This window comes from Scyliorhinus canicula, chromosome 14 (assembly GCF_902713615.1).
Source record: "Scyliorhinus canicula chromosome 14, sScyCan1.1, whole genome shotgun sequence".
Taxonomy (NCBI): Eukaryota; Metazoa; Chordata; class Chondrichthyes; order Carcharhiniformes; family Scyliorhinidae; genus Scyliorhinus; species Scyliorhinus canicula.
Window position 1 is genome coordinate 120,935,793 of NC_052159.1, and position 19,548 is coordinate 120,955,340.

General features: G+C 47.7%; 1 protein-coding gene across 11 annotated transcripts in view; it reads left to right on the plus strand.

Moving 5' to 3' along the window:
* Positions 1 to 19,548, plus strand: part of LOC119977574 (zinc finger protein DZIP1-like) — a 374,976-nt gene that overhangs the window by 23,998 nt on the left and 331,430 nt on the right. For 10 of the 11 annotated variants that reach the window (XR_005463223.1, XM_038818673.1, XM_038818669.1 and 7 more), the window contains one exon: positions 18,187 to 18,271. Coding sequence is in view for 10 of the 11 variants with exons in the window: in XM_038818673.1 (XP_038674601.1) it covers positions 18,187 to 18,271 (85 nt within the window). In the remaining variant the exon portion in view is untranslated. Of the gene's footprint in view, positions 1 to 13,545; positions 13,588 to 18,186; positions 18,272 to 19,548 lie in introns of those variants that run through there. The other variant, XM_038818675.1, reaches the window with a different exon arrangement.

Sequence of the window (19,548 nt, forward strand, 5' to 3'; positions counted from 1 at the left end):
GTGTGGAGGCTGAGGAGATAAGCGAGATACTAAATGAATACTTTTCGTCAGTATTCACTCAAGAAAAAGATAATATTGTGGAGGAGAATGCTGAGACCCAGGCTATTGGAATAGATGGCATTGAGGTGCGTAGGGAAGAAGTGTTGGCAATTCTGGACAAGGTGAAAATAGATAAGTCCCCGGGGCCTGATGGGTTTATCCTAGGATTCTCTGGGAAGCCAGGGAAGAGATTGCTGAGCCTTTGGCTTTGATTTTTAGGTCATCATTGGCTACAGGAATAGTGCCAGAGGACTGGAGGATAGCAAATGTGGTCCCTTTGTTCAAGAAGGGGAGTAGAGATAACCCCGGTAACTATAGGCCGGTGAGCCTAACGTCTGTGGTGGGTAAAGTCTTGGAGAGGATTATAAAAGATACGATTTATAATCATCTAGATAGGAATAATATGATTAGGGATAGTCAGCATGGTTTTGTGAAGGGTAGGTCATGCCTCACAAACCTTATCGAGTTCTTTGAGAAGGTGACTGAACAGGTAGACGAGGGTAGAGCAGTTGATGTGGTGTATATGGATTTCAGTAAAGCGTTTGATAAGGTTCCCCACGGTCGGCTATTGCAGAAAATACGGAGGCTGGGGATTGAGGGTGATTTAGAGATGTGGATCAGAAATTGGCTAGTTGAAAGAAGACAGAGAGTGGTAGTTGATGGGAAATGTTCAGAATGGAGTTCAGTTACAAGTGGCGTACCACAAGGATCTGTTCTGGGGCCGTTGCTGTTTGTCATTTTTATAAATGACCTAGAGGAGGGCGCAGAAGGATGGGTGAGTAAATTTGCAGACGACACTAAAGTCGGTGGAGTTGTAGACAGTGCGGAAGGATGTTGCAGGTTACAGAGGGACATAGATAAGCTGCAGAGCTGGGCTGAGAGGTGGCAAATGGAGTTTAATGTGGAGAAGTGTGAGGTGATTCACTTTGGAAAGAATAACAGGAATGCGGAATATTTGGCTAATGGTAAAATTCTTGGTAGTGTGGATGAGCAGAGGGATCTCGGTGTCCATGTACCTAGATCACGGTAGCATGGTGGTTAGCATCAATGCTTCACAGCTTCAGGGTCCCAGGTTCGATTCCCGGCTGGGTCACTGTCTGTGTGGAGTCTGCACGTCCTCCCCGTGTGTGCGTGGGTTTCCTCCGGGTGCTCCGGTTTCCTCCCACAGTCCAAAGATGTGCGGGTTAGGTGGATTGGCCATGCTAAATTGCCCGTAGTGTAAGGTTAATGGGGGGATTGTTGGGTTACGGGTATACGTGGGTTTAAGTAGGGTGATAATTGCTCGGCACAACATCGAGGGCCGAAGGGCCTGTTCTGTGCTGTACTGTTCTATCCCTGAAAGTTGCCACCCAGGTTGATAGGGTTGTGAAGAAGGCCTATGGTGTGTTGGCCTTTATTGGTAGAGGGATTGAGTTCCGGAGCCATGAGGTCATGTTGCAGTTGTACAAAACTCTAGTACGGCCGCATTTGGAGTATTGCGTACAGTTCTGGTTGCCTCATTATAGGAAGGACGTGGAAGCTTTGGAACGGGTGCAGAGGAGATTTACCAGGATGTTGCCTGGTATGGAGGGAAAATCTTATGAGGAAAGGCTGATGGACTTGAGGTTGTTTTCATTAGAGAGAAGAAGGTTAAGAGGTGACTTAATAGAGGCATACAAAATGATCAGAGGGTTAGATAGGGTGGACAGCGAGAGCCTTCTCCCGCGGATGGAGGTGGCTAGCACGAGGGGACATAGCCGTAAATTGAGGGGTAATAGATATAGGACAGAGGTCAGAGGTGGGTTTTTTACGCAAAGAGTGGTGAGGCCGTGGAATGCCCTACCTGCAACAGTAGTGAACTCGCCAACATTGAGGGCATTTAAAAGTTTATTGGATAAGCATATGGATGATAAGGGCATAGTGTAGGTTAGATGGCCTTTAGTTTTTTTCCATGTCGGTGCAACATCGAGGGCCGAAGGGCCTGTACTGCGCTGTATCGTTCTATGTTCTATGTTCTAAATGTAAACATAATTCAGTGCGTAACACCCCCCCCCCCAACCAATAACCATACCTCGCCAACATAGCTCTTACTCACAATTCCCAAGCCCCTCCAGCTTCTCTCGCTGACCCTGCCTAAATTGAACTAACCTAAACTAACTCCCCCACACCCCTTATTCCCTAACCCTCCCTACCCCATTATTGTATCTGCTAACAGTTTAGTCTTCCCCAAAGAAGTCGATAAACGGGTGCCACCTCCAGACGGACCCTAACGTCGATCCTCTCAGGGTGAACTTAATTTTCTCAAGTCTGAGAAACCCAGCCATGTCTCCAACCCATACCCCCGATTTCAGGGGCTCTGAGTCCCTCCATGCTAATACGATCCGTCTCCGGGCTACCAAGGAGGCAAAGGCCAAAACGTCAGATTCTCTCGCCCCCCTGGACTCCTGGGTCTTCCCACACTCCAAAGATCGCCACCTCTGGACTCGGCGCAACCCTTGTTTTTAGCACCCTGGACATGACATCGGGAAATCCTCGCCAGAATCCCCTAAGCTTCGGACATGCCCAAAACTTGTAGACATGATTTGCGGGAACTCCTGCACACCGCACACACCTGTCTTCTCCACCAAAAAACCTGCTCATTCAGGCCACCGTCATGTGTGCCTGGTGAACCACCTTGAATTGTATCAGACTGAGCCTGGCACATAATGAAGATGTATTGACTCTAGTCAGGGCATCCTCCCACAGACCTACCTCCAGCTCCTTACTTAGCTCATCTTCCCACTTACGCTTACCTCCCCTACCTCCATGAGCTCTATATAGATTTCCGAAAACTTTCCCTTCCCCCACTCCGGTTTTTGAAACTATCCTGTCCTGTATCCCCTGTGATGGTAGAAATGGAAAGCCTGCCTTTGCACAAAGTCCCTCACCTGCAGATACCGAAACCCATTCCCTCCCGGCAATTCAAACTCCTCCTCCAAATCCTCCAAACAAGGAAAGCTCCCATCAATAAACAGATCCCCCAGTCTCTCAATACCTGCTGTCTACCACCTCCAAAACCCCCATCCAACCTCCCCAGGACAAACCGGTTATTGCATAAATTGGAGCTCCCTGAATGAAATGAAATGAAAATTGCTTATTGTCACGAGTAGGCTTCAATTAAGTTACTGTGAAAAGCCCCTAGTCGCCACATTCCGGCGCCTGTCCGGGGAGGCTGGTACGGGAATCGAACCGTGCTGCTGGCCTGCTTGGTCTGCTTTAAAAGCCAGCGATTTAGCCTGGTGAGCTAAACCAGCCTCTCCGCTCCATGTGCTTCTGCCACTGTCCCCAAACACTCAGCAGCCACCACCACCGGGCATGTGGAGTACCGGGCTGACGAGAACGGCAGAGGAGCCATTACCAGTGCCCCTAAACCTGTGCCCTTACATGAGGCCCCCTCCACCCGCTCCCAAACTGACCCCTCCCCCACTACCCACTTCCTAATTGTGGCTATATTTGCCGGCCGGTAGTAGTTGCTCCAGACTGGAATTGCCAGCACCCACCCCCCTCGGCTCCCCTCCAACAGCACTTTCTTTACTCGTGGGGTTTAACCCTCCCACACAAACCCAGATATCACCCTAGTCACCTGCTTAAAAAAGGCCTTTGGGATAAAAATAAGGAAGCACTGGAAAACAAACAAAACTCTCGGGAGGACTGTCATTTTTACCTTTCCCGCCAGTGACAACGGGAGCATATCCCACCTCCGAAAGTCCTCCTTCATTTGTTCAACTAACTGGGCCAGATTTAATTTATGCAGCTGCTCCCATCCCCGTGCCATCTGAATACACAAGTAACAAAAACTCCCTCCCACCACTTTAAACGGAAACTCCCCCAGTCTCCTGTCAGGACAGATGGGATGAATGTGTGGCTTGAGAGTTGGTGCAAGAGGGAGGGATTCAAATGCCTGGTGCATTGGAACCGGATCTGGGTGAGGTGGGATTTAGAAGGATATGGGGGGGGATCTTAAAGAATCATAAAATTATGAAGGAAAGATGCGGGCAGCTTGTTTCCACTGGAGGGTGAAAGCAGAACTAAGGGGCATAGTCTCAAATAAGGGGAAGTAGATTTAAGACTGAGCTTAGGATGAAAAACTTCACCCAAAGGGTTGTAAATCTTTGGAATTCCCTGCCCAGAGAAGCAGTTGAGGCTCCTTCATTAAATGTTTTCAAGATAAAGATAGATAGTTTTTTGAAGAATAAAGGAATAAAGGGTTATGGTGTTCGGGTGTGAAAGTGGAGCTGAGTCCACAAAAGATCAGCCATGATCTCATTGAATGGCGGAGCAGGCTCGAAGGGCCAGATGGCCTACTCTTGCTCCTAGTTCTTATGTTCTTCTGTTCTTGTGTCCCTCTCCTGCCCCCTCGCCTGGAACACAAAATCCTCGCTTCTACCCATATTCAATTTCTATCCCGAGAATCGGCCAAACTCCCCTAAGACCCACAATCTCCCCCATCCCCCCTAACGGGTCAGAAATATATAGAAGTAGGTCGTCTGCATATAACAAGACCCTGTGTTCCACCCCCACCTGGACTAGCCCCTTCTAATTCTTTGACGCTCTCCGCCATGGCTCAATAGCCAAGTCTAACAACAGTGGGGAGAGGGGACATGCTTGCCTTGTCCCCCGGTGTAGTCTACAATAGTCCGAAAACACCCGTTTCGTCCATACATTCGCCACCGGTGCCTGGTACAGCAACCAAACCCAGTCAATAAAGCCCTGCCCAAACCCAAACCGTTCCAAGACCTCCCACAAATAATTCCATTCCTTGATCACATTTAGTAGCGTTCTAACATTGGCCGTTAGCTGGTCTTCCCCTATTACCCCCGAAACACAATCCTCTATCCTTGAGGCCATAATTTTGGCCAACAATTTGGCATCGACATTCAGTAGGGAGATTGGTCTGTATGACCCACATTGCTCTGGGTCCTTCTCCCACTTCAGGATCAATGAGATCGAAGTCTGTGACATTGTTGGGGGAAGGGCACCCCGCTCCCTTTACCTCATTAAATGCCCTCACCAGCAGCGGGCCCACCATCCCAGAAAACTTCTTGGAAAGTTCCACTGGGTAGCCGTCCAGTCCCGGGGCCTTACCTGACTGCATGGCCTCCAATCAACTCTACTACTTCTATAACTCCGATCGGGGCTCCTAACCTCTCCACCAACCCTTCCTCCACCTTCAGAAACTTCAACCCTTCCAAAAACTGCCTCATCCCCTCCACCCCAGCTGGGGGCTCCAACTTGTACAGCCGACTGTCAAACTCCTTGAACACCCCATTCACCCCTGCTGGGTCCAAAACCGTGTTCCCCCCTCTGTCCTTCACTCTTCCTACCTCCCTGGCCACCTCCCTTTCCCTGCGCTGATGCGCTAGCATCCTACTGGCCTTCTCACCATACTCATATATCGCCCTTCTCGCCTTCCTCAACTGCCCCATCGCCTTCCTTGTGGATATTAGACCAAACTCCATCGACAGCTTCTGCCGGTCCTTCAACAGCCCTACCTCCGGGGCTTCGGAGTATCTTCTGTTCACCTGGAGTATCTCCCTAACCAGCCTATCCATCTCTGCCCGCTCCACCTTCTCCCTATGAGCCCATAACAAAATTAGCACCCCCTAACTATTGCCTTCAGTGCCTGCCATAACGTTGCTGCCAAAATTTCCCCTTGTCATTTATCTCCAAATAATTCTGGATGGCCTTCCTCACCCGCCCGCACATCTCCTCATCCGCTAACAGTCCTACATCCAATCTCCATTGCGGGCGCTGATCCCCCTTCTTACTCACCCGTAAATTCACCCAAATATGGGGCATGGGCCGACACAACAATCTCCGAATACTCTGTATCCACCACTCTCGCCAGCAAAGCTTTGTTCAAAACGAAAAATTCAATCCGGGAGTATTCTTTGGGAGAAAAAAAAACTCCTTCGCTCTTGGCTGTCCGAACCTCCACGGATCCATCCCTCCCCCCATCTGTTCCATAAACCCCATTAGCTCCTTCGCCACGGCTGGCACCCTCACTGTGCTTGAATTCGACCGATCCAACCTCGGATCAACGACTGTATTAAAGTCTCCCCTCCCTCTGATCATCGTATGCGAGTCAAGGTCCAGAACTTCTCCAACACCTGCCTCATAAATTCCGCGTTGTCCCAGTTTGGTGCATAAATAATCTCTAACACCACTGGCATCCCCTCCTGCTTCCCACTCACCATAACAAACCTAGCCCCGAGTGAAATATCTGCCCAACCGAACCCAGCCCTTCCTCAGCCTGGTCTGATCCACTTCCCTCGGCTGTGTCTCCTGTAGCATTGCCACGTCCGCCTTCAAACTCTTCAAATGCACGAACACGCGAGCCCTCTTTACTGGACCATTCGGCCCTCTCACGTTCTATGTGATCAGGCTGGTCACCCACCCCTCCCCCTCCCCCAACCGATCAACCATTACCCTTAGGCCAGCCTCCAGCTTGCGTCCCGCACCTCCTCGGGCCTGCCCTTGGGTGTCCACCGTCATAGACCTCCAATTTGTCTCCACATGCCAGCCCCTCCCCAGTCAGTAGAACAATTCTCCCCCCCCCCCCCCCACACTAACAAAATAACAATCCCACCCCTCCATAACAAGCTGATCACCTGCTCATCCCCACTACGCTTCCATGAGCCAGTAAGAAGTCTTACAACACCAGGTTAAAGTCCAACAGGTTTGTTTCAAACACGAGCTTTCGGAGCACGGCTCCTTCTTTCACCTGAAGAAGGAGCCGTGCTCCGAAAGCTCGTGTTTGAAACAAACCTGTTGGACTTTAACCTGGTGTTGTAAGACTTCTTACTGTGCTCACCCCAGTCCAACGCCGGCATCTCCACATCATGGCTTCCATGAGCCAAGCATCCTACACCCCACTGATCTTCCTCACCCTGCTCGAACACACATATGCAAAACATCGCAATTCCTAACAAACACAAAGAGGAAAATTCCACCATGCCATCCCCCATTAAGAACAAAGTTAGCCCGCTTACAAAACTGAGCAACGGCCCAAATGTTGGTAGAAAAACAATACGTACAAAACCCCAAAAGAAAATAAACTTAGCAGCATAGGCACAGAGTACTCGTCCCCAAGTTCAACGTCCTCCATCACCTGCCAGTCCCCTGTCCTTAACAAAGTTCATCGCCTCATCCACGATCCAAAATAAAGTTCTTGACCCTCGTGAGTGACCCACAAACGAGCTGGGTACAACATGCAAAACTTCACCCCCTTCTTGGAGAGCCGATTTAACTTTATTGAAGTTCGCCCATCTTTTGGCCAGTTCGCACGCAAGTCCTGGTAAATGTGCAGCCTGTTATCTTCCCATTTGCAGCTCCTTGTCTGCCTGGCCCACCTCAAGATCAGTTCCTTGTCCAGGAACCGGTGCATTTGTATCATCATCGCCATCGGCGGCTCATTCATCTGCGTCTTCCTGATAAGTGCTCTGTGTGCCCTGTCCACCTTCCCCCAACAGCTTCACGAACATATGCCCCTGTATCCGATCCCTCGCGGCCCTCCGTGAGGCCAGCGATTCTCAAGATCTACCTGCGCGACCTGTTCTCCAGATCTCCACTTTCTCTTGCAGCCTTTTCTGGTGGACCCTCATCAGCTTCATCTCCACCGTCATTGTGGTTAGCTGGTCCTCGTGCTCAGCCACCCCCTCTTCCACCTTCTGGATCACCTGGTCCTGGGCTTCCAATCTTTGCTCCCCTTCTTTGCAATCCCCTTCTTAATCGGGACCAGGTACTCTTGTCGTTGCTTGGCAAAGCTCTCCTGAAGGAATTCCACCAGCTGCTCCGTTGACCACTCTGTGGGCAATACCAGTCCCTGAGCCTCTGCCATGTTTTCCTGTGCTGCTGACTCCACCCCCTCTTTGCCCAACAATCTCTCCTTTTCAGACCACTTCTGGTCCACAAATCCATAAACTGGTGTGGGATTCTTCTCCTCTACCTCACCAGTCTCCTATTTAACCAATAAAATCCCCCATAAGTCGAGGAAAAAGGTCCCAAAGGTGCACCACAAGCAGGAGCTACCAAATAAGCGACCAATCACTTCATGGCAGCCACCGGAAGTCCCCACTACCCATTTCCTGACCATTGCAATATTCGCCGCCCAGTAGTAATTCGTAAAGTTCGAGAGAGCCAACAGCCTGCTCCTCAATCACGCTCCAGAACCTTGTTCACCACCCACACAAATCCTGAAATCACCGCGTTTACCTTCCTAAAAAACGACTTGCCAATAAAAATAGGGAGGCTCCGAAACACAAACAATAACCTCGGGAGGACCATCATCGTTTGAACCCTCCCCGCCTATGATAATGGGAGTGAATCCCACCTCCTAAAGTCCCACTTCATCTGCTCTGCCAACCAAGCCAAATTTATCTTATGCAGCTGCTCCCACCCCTGCTCCACCTGAATGTCCAAATCCCCCGCACCGTCTTGAACAGCATCTCCCTCAATTTCTTCTCCTGCCTCCTCTCCTGGATCGGAACAACCTCACTCTTCCCCATGTTCAATATATTCCCTGAAAACCGGCCAAATTCCTCTAAGACCCCCCCAACATCTCCCAGCGCGTCCGAAATGTATAGCAACAAATCGTCCGCACAAAGTGAGGCCCTATGCTCCACTGCCCCCACTCCCACCCGTACTACCCCCTGCCAGTCCCTCGACACTCTCAAAGCCATCGTCAATGGCTCTATAGCCAAGGAAAAGAGCAATGGGGAGAGTGGACATTCCTGCCTCGTCTCCCAATGCAGCCTGAAATAATCCAAACTCACCCCATTGTCCGCACCCTCGCAACTGGCGCTTGATACAGCAGTCGGACCCAGTCCACAAATCCCTGCCCAAACCCAAACCGTCATAGCAGCTCCCACAAATATTCCAATTCTACCCGATCAATGGTCTTCTCTGCGCCCATGGCGACCTCCACCTCTCCATCCCTTCTCTTGGGGGCATCATAATCTCCTGATGTTGGCTGACAGATGCTTTCCCTTCATGAATCCCTTTTGGTCCTCCCCTTATCACCCTAGTCCTCAATTCTCAAGGCCAAGATTTTGACCAATAACTTGGCGTCCACGTTCAACAACAAGATCGGCCTTTTGGATCAACACTGCTCCGGATCCTTATCCAGTTTTAGAATCAAGGGGATTGAACCTTGCGATAAAGTTGTGGGGAGCTCCCCCGCTCCCTCCCTCGCCTCGTTAAACGCCCTCACCAGCGAGGGCCCCTTAAAACTCTACTGGGTATCCGTCCGGGCGTGAGGCCTTGCCCGACTGCATTGCGTCAAGCCCCTCTACCACGTCTTACCAGCCCAATGGGGACAACCAGCCCCTCCACCAGGTGCTCCTCCACCCTCGGGAACTCCAACCCCTCCAAAAACCACCTCATCCCTTCCACCCCGGTTAGGGGTTCTGACTCACAGCCGACTGTAATAATTCCTAAACACCCTACTCACCTCCACGAGGTCTCTAAGACCATGTTCCCCCACCCCTGTCCTTCACTTTCCCTATCTCCCTCGCTGCCTCCTGTTTCCTCAATTGATGCGGCAACATTCTTCTCACCTTCTCCCCATATTTATAAACCACCCCTCTCGCCCTCCTCAACTGCCGACCGCTTTCTCCATGGATAAAAGCCCAAACTCCATCTGCAGTTTCTGCCGCTCCTCAACAGTCCCACCTCAGGGGCCTCCGAATACCTCCTGTCCACCTGAAAGATCTCCTCCACTAGCCACTCCATCTCCACCCGCTCTACCTTCTCCTTGTGTGCCCGCACTGAGATAAACTCCCTCCTCACTACTGCCTGCAACGTGACACCGAAACCTTCCCCGAATTAATATAATCGTAACCGACTTTGTCTCTCCTCAAATGACAGTCCCACCATCCCAGGAATCAGCCTGATAAACCTTCACTGCACTCCCTCCATAGCAAGAACATCCTTCCTCAGATAAGGACAACAAAACTACTTATAATATTTCAGATGTGGCCCCACCAATGCCCTATACAATTGCAATAAAACTTTCCTGTTCTGATACTCAAATCGCTATGAAGGCCAACATACCATTTGCCTTCTTTACTGCCTGCTGTACCTGCGCGCTTACTTTCAGCGACTGATGCACAAGGACTCCAAGGTCTCGCTGAGTATCCATCTCTCTCAATTTATAGTAAGAAGTCTTACAACACCAGGTAAGACTTCTTACTGTGCTCATCCCAGTCCAACGCCGGCATCTCCACATCATCTCAATTTATACCCATTCAAATCTGCCTCCCTATTTTTGCTACCGAAGTGGATAACCTCACATTTATCCACATTATACTGCATCTGCCATGCATGTGCCCACTCACTCAACCTGTCCAAATCCTGCTGAAGTATCTCTGCATCCTCCTCACAGGTCACCCTCCCAAATTGAACTTGAGGCTCCCAAATATCCTCAATGACCGTGGAGCCCAGCACATTAGTTCAAACGATAAGGCATTTGCTACAAACCTGATCAGGCCCCAAGTGCCGAGTGGATGATCCATCTCAGCCTTCTGTGGAGGTCTTCAGCGTCACAGATTGCAGTCTTAAGCCAATTTAATTTCCTCAGGAAATAGATGAAGACACTGGATACTGCAACAGCTATGGGCATTGATAATATTCCAGCAATAGGGTTGTGCTCCAAAACTTGCACTACAGAACTTGCCGCACCCCTAGCCAAGTTGTTCCAGTGCAACTACAACACTGGCATCTACCCAGTAATATGGAAAATTGCTCAGGCATGACCACTATATAAAAAAAACAGGACAAATCTAACCGGGTTAATTACTGCCCCATCAGTCCACTCTCAGTCATCAGTAAGATAATGGATGGAGTCATCAGCAGTGCTCTCAAGTAGCACTTATTTGCAATACCCTACTCACTGGCACTCAGTTTTGTTCCAACAAGGGCACTCAGCTCCTGCAGCTCCTGATCTCTTTACAGTCTTGGTTCAAACATGGACAAAAGAGCTGAATTCCAGAGGTGAGATGAGAATGATCGCTTGACATTAAGGGTAACCAAATCCACATTGACCAAATGTGGAATCATGGTTGTGGTTGTTGGAGGTCAATCATAGCTCCAGGATATCATTGGAGTTCTATTGTCCTACCATCTTCAGTTGCTTCATCAATGACTTCCTTACATCATAAGGTCAGATGTGGGATGTTCACTGATGATTGGACAATGTTCAGCACCATTGGCCCCTTCTCAGATGCTGAAGCAGTCCATATGCAAATGTAACAAGACCTGGACAATATCCTGATTTGGGCTGACAAGTGGCAAGTAACATTTGTGCCACACAAGTGCCAGGCAATGACCATTTCTAACAAGAAAGACTCCAACCATTACCCTTTGGCATTCAATGGCATTACCATTTACGAATCCCCCACTATCAACATCCTGGGGGGGGTTATAGAACATAGAACATTACAGTGCAGTACAGGCCCTTCGGCCCTCGATGTTACGCCGACCCGTGAAACCATCTGAAGCCTATCTGACCTACACTATTCCATTTTCATCCCTATATCTATCCAGTGACCACTTAAATGCCCTTAAAGTTGGCGAGTCTACTACTGTTGCAGGCAGGGCGTTCTACACCCCTACTACTCTCTGAGTAAAGAAACTGCCTCTGACATCTGTCCTATATCTACCACCCTTCAATTTAAAGCTATGTCCCCTCATGTTGGTCATCACCATCCGAGGAAAAAGACTCTCACTGTCCACCCGATCTAACCCTCTGACTATCTTATATGTCTCTATTAAGTTACCTCTCAGCCTTCTCCTCTCTAACAAAAACAACCTCAAGTCCCTGAGCCTTTCCTCGTAAGACATTCCCTCCATACCTGGCAACATCCAACTCTCTAAAGAGAGAGCTAAGTAGAGCCAAGCGAGGACATGAGAAGTCTTTGGCAGGTAGGATCAAGGATAACCCTAAAGCTTTCTATAGGTATGTCAGGAATAAAAGAAGGACTAAGGTAAGAGTAGGGCCAGTCAAGGACAGTAGTGGGAAGTTGTGCGAGGAGTCCGAGGAGATAGGAGAGGTGCTAAATGAGTATTTTTCGTCTGTATTCACACAGGAAAAAGACAAAGTTGTCGAGGAGAATACTGAGATACAGGCTACTAGACTAGAAAGGCTTTAGGTTCATAAGGAGGAGGTGTTAGCGATTCTGGAAAGTGTGAAAATAGATAAGTCCCCTGGGCTGGATGGGATTTATCCTAGGATTCTCTGGGAAGCTAGGGAGGAGATTGCTGAGCCTTTGGCTTTGATCTTTAAGTCATCTTTGTCTACAGGAATAGTGCCAGAGGACTGGAGGATAGCAAATGTTGTCCCCTTGTACAAGAAGGGGAGTAGAGATAACCCCGGTAACTATAGGCCAGCGACCCTTACTTCTGTTGTGGGAAAAGTCTTGGAAAGGTTTATAAGAGATAGGATGTATATGCATCTGCAAAGGAATAAATTGATTAGAGATCGTCAACATGGTTTTGTGAAGGGTAGGTCGTGCCTCACAAACCTCATTGAGTTCTTCGAGAAGGTGACCAAACAGGTGGATGAGGGTAAAGCAGTTGATGTGGTGTATATGGATTTCAGTAAAGCGTTTGATAAGGTTCCCCACGGTAGGCTATTGCAGAAAATGCAGAGGCATGGGATTCAGGGTGATTTAGCAGTTTGGATCAGAAATTGGCTAGCTGATAGAAGACAAAGAGTGGTGGTTGATGGGAAATGCTCTGACTGGTGTCCGGTTACTAGTGGTGTGCCACAAGGATCTGTTTTGGGGCCGTTGCTGTTTGTCATTTTTATAAATGACCTGGAGGAGGGCGTAGAAGGATTGGTGAGTAAATTTGCAGATGACCCTAAAGTCGGTGGAGTTGTGGACAGTGCAGAAGGATGTTACAAGTGACAGAGGGACATAGATAAGCTGCAGAGCTGGGCTGACAGGTGGCAAATGGAGTTTAATGCAGAAAAGTGTGAGGTAATTCATTTTGGAAGGAATAACAGAAAGGCAGAGTACTGGGCTAATGGTAAGATTCTTGGTAGTGTGGACGAGCAGAGAGATCTCGGTGTCCATGTCCATAGATCCCTGAAAGTTGCCACCCAGGTTGAGAGGGTTGTTAAGAAGGCGTACGGTGTGTTAACTTTTATTGGTAGAGGAATTGAGTTTCGGAGCCATGAGGTCATGTTGCAGTTGTACAAAACTCTGGTGCGGCTGCATTTGGAGTATTGTGTGCAGTTCTGGTCGCCACATTATAGGAAGGATGTGGAAGCATTGGAAAGGGTACAGAGGAGATTTACAAGAATGTTGCCTGGTATGGAGGGAAGATCATGTGAGGAAAGGCTGAAGGATTTGAGGCTGTTTTCGTTAGAGAGAAGAAGGTTAAGAGGTGACTTAATTGAGGCATACAAGATGATCAGAGGATTAGATAGGGTGGACAGTGAGAGCCTTTTTCCTCGGATGGTGATGTCCAGCACGAGGGGACATAGCTTTAAATTGAGGGGAGATAGATATAGGACAGATGTCAGAGGTAGGTTCTTTACTCAGAGAGTAGTAAGGGCGTGGAATGCCCTGCCTGCAACAGTAGTGGACTCGCCAACACTAAACGCATTCAAATGGTCATTGGATAGGCATATGGACGATAAGGGAATAGTGTAGAGGGACTTTAGAGGGGTTTCACAGGACGGCGCAACATCGTGGGCCGAAGGGCCTGTACTGCGCTGTAATGTTCTATCTATCTATCTACATCCTAGTAAATCTCCTCTGAACCCTTTCCAAAGCTTCCACATCCTTCCTATAATGTGGTGACCAGAACTGCACGCAGTACTCCAGGTGCGGCCACACCAGAGTTTTGTACAGCTGCAGCATGACCTCGTGGCTCCGAAACTCAATCCCCCTACTGATAAAGGCTAGCACACCATATGCCTTCTTAACAGCCCTATTAACCTGGGTGGCAACTTTCAGGGGTTTATGTACCTGGATGCCGAGATCTCTCTGTTCATCTACACTACCAATAATCTTGCCATTACCCCAGTACTCTGCATTCCTGTTACTCCTTCCAAAGTGAACCACCTCACACTTTTCCGCATTAAACTCCATCTGCCACCTCTCAGCCCAGCTCTGCAGCTTATCTATGTCCCTCTGTAACCTATAACATCCTTCAGCACTATCCACAACTCCACCGACCTTCGTGTCATCTGCAAATTTACTAACCCATCCTTTTACACCATCTTCCAGGTCATTTATAAAAATGACAAACAGCAGTGGCCCCAAATCAGATCCTTGCGGTACACCACTCGTAACTGAACTCCAGGATGAACATTTGCCATCAAACTACCACCCTCTGTCTTCTTTCAGCTAGCCAATTACTGATCCAAACCGCTAAATCACCTTCAATTCCATACTTCCTTATTTTCTGCAATAGCCTACCGTGGGGAACCTTATCAAACGCCTTACTGAAATCCATATACACCACATCAACAGCTTTACCCTCATCCACCTGTTTGGTCACCTTCTCAAAAAACTCAATAAGGTTTGTGAGGCATGACCTACCCTTCACAAAACCGTGTTGAGTATCGCTAATCAACTTGTTCTTTTCAAGATGATTATAAACCCTATCTCTTATAACCTTTTCCAACATTTTACCCACAACCGAAGTAAGGCTCACAGGTCTATAATTACCAGGGTTTTTCTCTACTCCCCTTCTTGTACAAGGGGACAACATTTGCTATCCTCCAGTCTTCCGGCACTATTCCTGTCGACAAAGACGACATAAAGATCAAGGACAAAGGCTCTGCAATCTCCTCCCTGGCTTCCCAGAGAATCCTAGGATAAATCCCATCTGGCCCAGGGGACTTATCTATTTTGACATTTTCTAAAATTGCTAACACCTCCTCCTTTTGAACCTCAATTCCATCTAGCCTGGTCGACTGAACCTGAGTGTTCTCCTCGACAACATTGTCTTTCTCCAGTGTAAACACTGACGAAAAATATCCATTTAATGCTTCCCCTATCTCCTCTGATTCCACACACAACTTTCCACTACTATCCTTGATTGGCCCTAATCTTACTCTAGTCATTCTTTTGTTCCTGATATACCTATAGAAAGCCTTAGGGTTTTCCTTGATCCTATCCGCCAATGACTTTTCGTGTCCTCTCCTCGCTCTTCTTAACTCTCCCTTTAGGTCCTTCCTGGCTAACTTGTAACTCTCAAGTGCCCTAACTGAGCCTTCATGTCTCATCCTACCATAAGCCTTCTTCTTCCTCTTGACAAGTGCTTCAACTTCCTTAGTAAACCACGGTTCCCTTGCTCGACAACTTCCTCCTTGCCTGACAGGTACATACTTATCCTAGGATAAATCCCATCTGGCCCCAGGGGACTTATCTATTTTTACACTTTCCAAAATTCCTAACACCTCCTCCTTGTGAACCTCAATCCCATCTAGCCTGGTCAACTGTACCTGAGTATTCTCCTCGACAACATTGTCTTTCTCCGGTGTAAACACTGACGAAAAATATCCATTTAACGCTTCCCCTATCTCCTCTGATTCCACACACAACTTTCCACTACTATCCTTGATTGGCCCTAATCTTACTCTAGTCATTCTTTTGTTCCTGATATACCTATAGAAAGACTTAGGGTTTTTCTTGATCCTATCCGCCAATGACTTTTCGTGTCCTCTCCTCGCTCTTCTTAACTCTCCCTTTAGGTCCTTCCTGGCTAACTTGTAACTCTCAAGTGCCCTAACTGAGCCTTCATGTCTCATCCTAACATAAGCCTTCTTCTTCCTCTTGACAAGTGCTTCAACTTCCTTAGTAACCACGGTTCCCTTGCTCGACAACTTCCTCCTTGCCTGACAGGTACATACTTATCAAGGACACGCAGTAGCTGTTCCTTGAAAAAGCTCCACATTTTGATTGTACCTATCCCCTGCAGTTTCCTTCCCCATCCTATACATCCTAAATCTTGCTGAATAGCCTCATAATTGCCTTTCCCCCAGCTATAATTCTTGCCTTGCGGTATATACCTATCCCTGCCCATCGCTAAAGTAAACATAACCGAATTGTGATCACTATCATCAATGTGCTCACTTACATCTAAATCTAACACCTGGCCGGGTTCATTACCCAGTACCAAATCCAATGTGGCATCGCCTCTTGTTGGCCTGTGTACATACTGTGTCAGAAAACCCTCCTGCACACACTGCACAAAAACTGACCCATCTATAGTACTCGAACTATAGTATTTCCAGTCAATATTTGGAAAGTTAAAGTCCCCCATAACAACTACCCTGTTACTCTCGCTCCTGTCGAGAATCATCTTTGCTATCCTTTCCTCTACATCTCTGGAACTATTCGGAGGTCTATAGACAACTCCCAACAGGGTGACCTCTCCTCTCCTGTTCCTAACCTCGGCCCATACTACCTCTGTAGACGAGTCCTCAAACGTCCTTTCTGCCGCCGTAATACTTTCCTTGATTAACAATGCCACACCCCCTCCCTCTTTTACCATCTTCTCTGTTCTTACAGAAACATCTGAATCCTGGAACCTGCAACAACCATTCCTGTCCCTGCTCTACCCATGTCTCCGAAATCGCCACAACATCAAGATCCTAGGTACCAACCCTTGCTGCAAGCTCACCCGCCTTATTCCGGATGGTCCTGGCGTTGAAGTAAACACACTTCAAACCAGCATCTTGCTTGCCGGTGCCCTCTTTCGAACTTTTAACCCTATCCCTGACCTCACTACTCTCAACATCCTGTACACTGGGACTACAATTTAGGTTCCCATCCCCCTGCAGGAACTGAACTGGATTAGCCATAAATACTGTGGCCACAAGAGCAGGTCAGAGGCTAGGAATCCTGTTAACACACCACTGGACTCCCCAAAGTCTGCCTACAATCTGCAAGGCACAAGCCAGAAAATGCGATGGAATACTCTCCCCTTCATTGGGTGAAGAAAGCTCCAACAATCATCAATAAAGTTGATACTGTTAAGGACAAAGCAGCCCACTGAATTGGCACCTCATTCACAAATGTTTACTCCCTCCACCATTGACACATGGTTATAGCAACGTGTACCATCCACAAGATGCACTGCAGGAACTCACCAAGGCTCCTTACACAGCAAATTCCAAACCCACGACCACTGCCATCTAGAACGACAAGATCAGCAGATACTTGGGAATACCATCACCTGAATGTTCATCTCCAATCTGTAGAGTTGGAAATATATCACTGTTCCTTCACTGTTGCTGGGTCAAAATGCTGGAACTCCCCCCTGAATAGCACTGTTGATGTACCTACATCATTTGGACTGCAGGGGGTTCAAAAGGCAGCTCACTATCATTTTTGCAGGGAAATTTTGGGTTGGCAATAAAGCTGGTCTAGCCAGCAAAGCCCGTATCGCTTGATTTAATTTTTTTAATTGATCACCGTAAACAATAAGTAAATTGCTTACGGCACTAAGTCTGAGGATATACCTACAAAAGTCTTTCCAATTTCTGTTGCTGATCATCTGCAGTTTGAATGCAGGAGCTTTTCTTTACCTTTTAAAATAATCTTAAAAAAAACCTAGAAGCCACATAAAGTTACATATAATGTATGTTGCATATTAGCTAATTTGTCTCGGTGAATATGAATTTTCTATAATTTTTTTCATCAACTGTTTTCTTTTTTTTTGCTGTTACAATATATGAATGACATATAATGTTTGTTTTTCCTAAATAACTATAAATTTATTGCTGGAAAAAACAGGCATGTCAAAGCTTTTTGTCTTGCACTCAGCAGGACACTTTTTAAGAACAGCCAGTCACAACTGGTGCATTATCCATGGCAGAGTCTCTGCCAGTCAGTCACAATCAACTGGTGCATTATCCATGGCAACGCCTCTGCCAATCAGAGTCCACTTGCCTTTCTTCTAAAACAGTGCAAATTGTTGTTTTCTTCTTTATACTCATAATGTGGAATTGACCTGATGTGTGCAAAACAAAAAGCTTCCACATGTCCAATAACTAATAGAAATTTATGTGACTAAAAATTGCTGCTCTCTAATCAGGAAATAAATTCACTGCACTTTGGTCACTTTGTTGTTCAATGCAGATTTATAATATTTCTCTTTTATTTCCAGTGTCAGTATTGTGAAAAAACGTTTATGAACAGCTTTTTTATGCAAAGCCATATTCAGCGTCGGCACCCAAATCAAACTGATGTTGGTGAGTAATAGAACATAGAACATAGAACAGTACAGCACAGAACAGGCCCTTCGGCCCTCGATGTTGTGCCGAGCAATGATCACCCTACTTAAACCCACGTAACCCGTATACCCGTAACCCAACAATCCCCCCATTAACCTTACACTACGGGCAATTTAGCATGGCCAATCCACCTAACCCGCACATCTTTGGACTGTGGGAGGAAACCGGAGCACCCGGAGGAAACCCACGCACACACGGGGAGGACGTGCAGACTCCACACAGACAGTGACCCAGCCGGGAATCGAACCTGGGACCCTGGAGCTGTGAAGCATTGATGCTAACCACCATGCTACCGTGAGGCCCCTAATGATTATCTTCCAGAACATAATCCAATTTATCTAAATTTTCATCAGAAGCAGAGTGGCTGGTACTACTTTAAAAAGGCCAGAGTTTATGGTCAGTGTGTTTGAATATGCTGCTGGGAGGGGATACGGCTCATAAAATGCATTGTTTTCACGCCCACCCTGACATTTTATGATGGGCAAAGGAGGCTTCAAGCAGAACCCCTTGCTAACCCAATAATGGCTACATATTTTGCCTCTGTTTTCACAGTAGAGGATAATAATTTTTTCCCCTGCAAATTGCAGTTAATGCAGAGGAATTTGGTGCAATACCCATCACTGGGGTATTAAATAGGGGATTAAAGGCAGATATGTCTCTGGGACCTGATGGCCTGCACCCTAGGGTATTACAGGAGATGGCAGTGGAGATAGTGGATGCATTGGTTATATTTCAAAATTCCCTGGATTCTGGAAAGGTCCTGGTGGATTGGAAACATGCTAATGTGACACCCCTATTCAAATATGGAGAGCGGCAAAAAGTAGGAAACTCTAGACTGGTTAGCTTGAATGGGGAAGCTGCTGGAATCAATCATTAAGGAGGAGATGACTGAACATTTGGAAAGACAAAACTCAATCCACCATTGTCAGCATGGACAAACTTGCTTGAGTTCTTTGAGAATGTAACCAGCAAGGTGGATAATGGGGAACTTGTGGATGTGGTATGGGGCAGCAGGGTAGCATGGTGGTTAGCATAAATGCTTCACAGCTCCAGGGTCCCAGGTTCGATTCCCGGCTGGGTCACTGTCTGTGTGGAGTCTGCACGTCCTCCCCCTGTGTGCGTGGGTTTCCTCCGGGTGCTCCGGTTTCCTCCCACAGTCCAAAGATGTGCGGGTTAGGTGGGTTGGCCATGCTAAAATTGCCCGTAGTGTCCTAATAAATGTAAGGTTAAGGGGG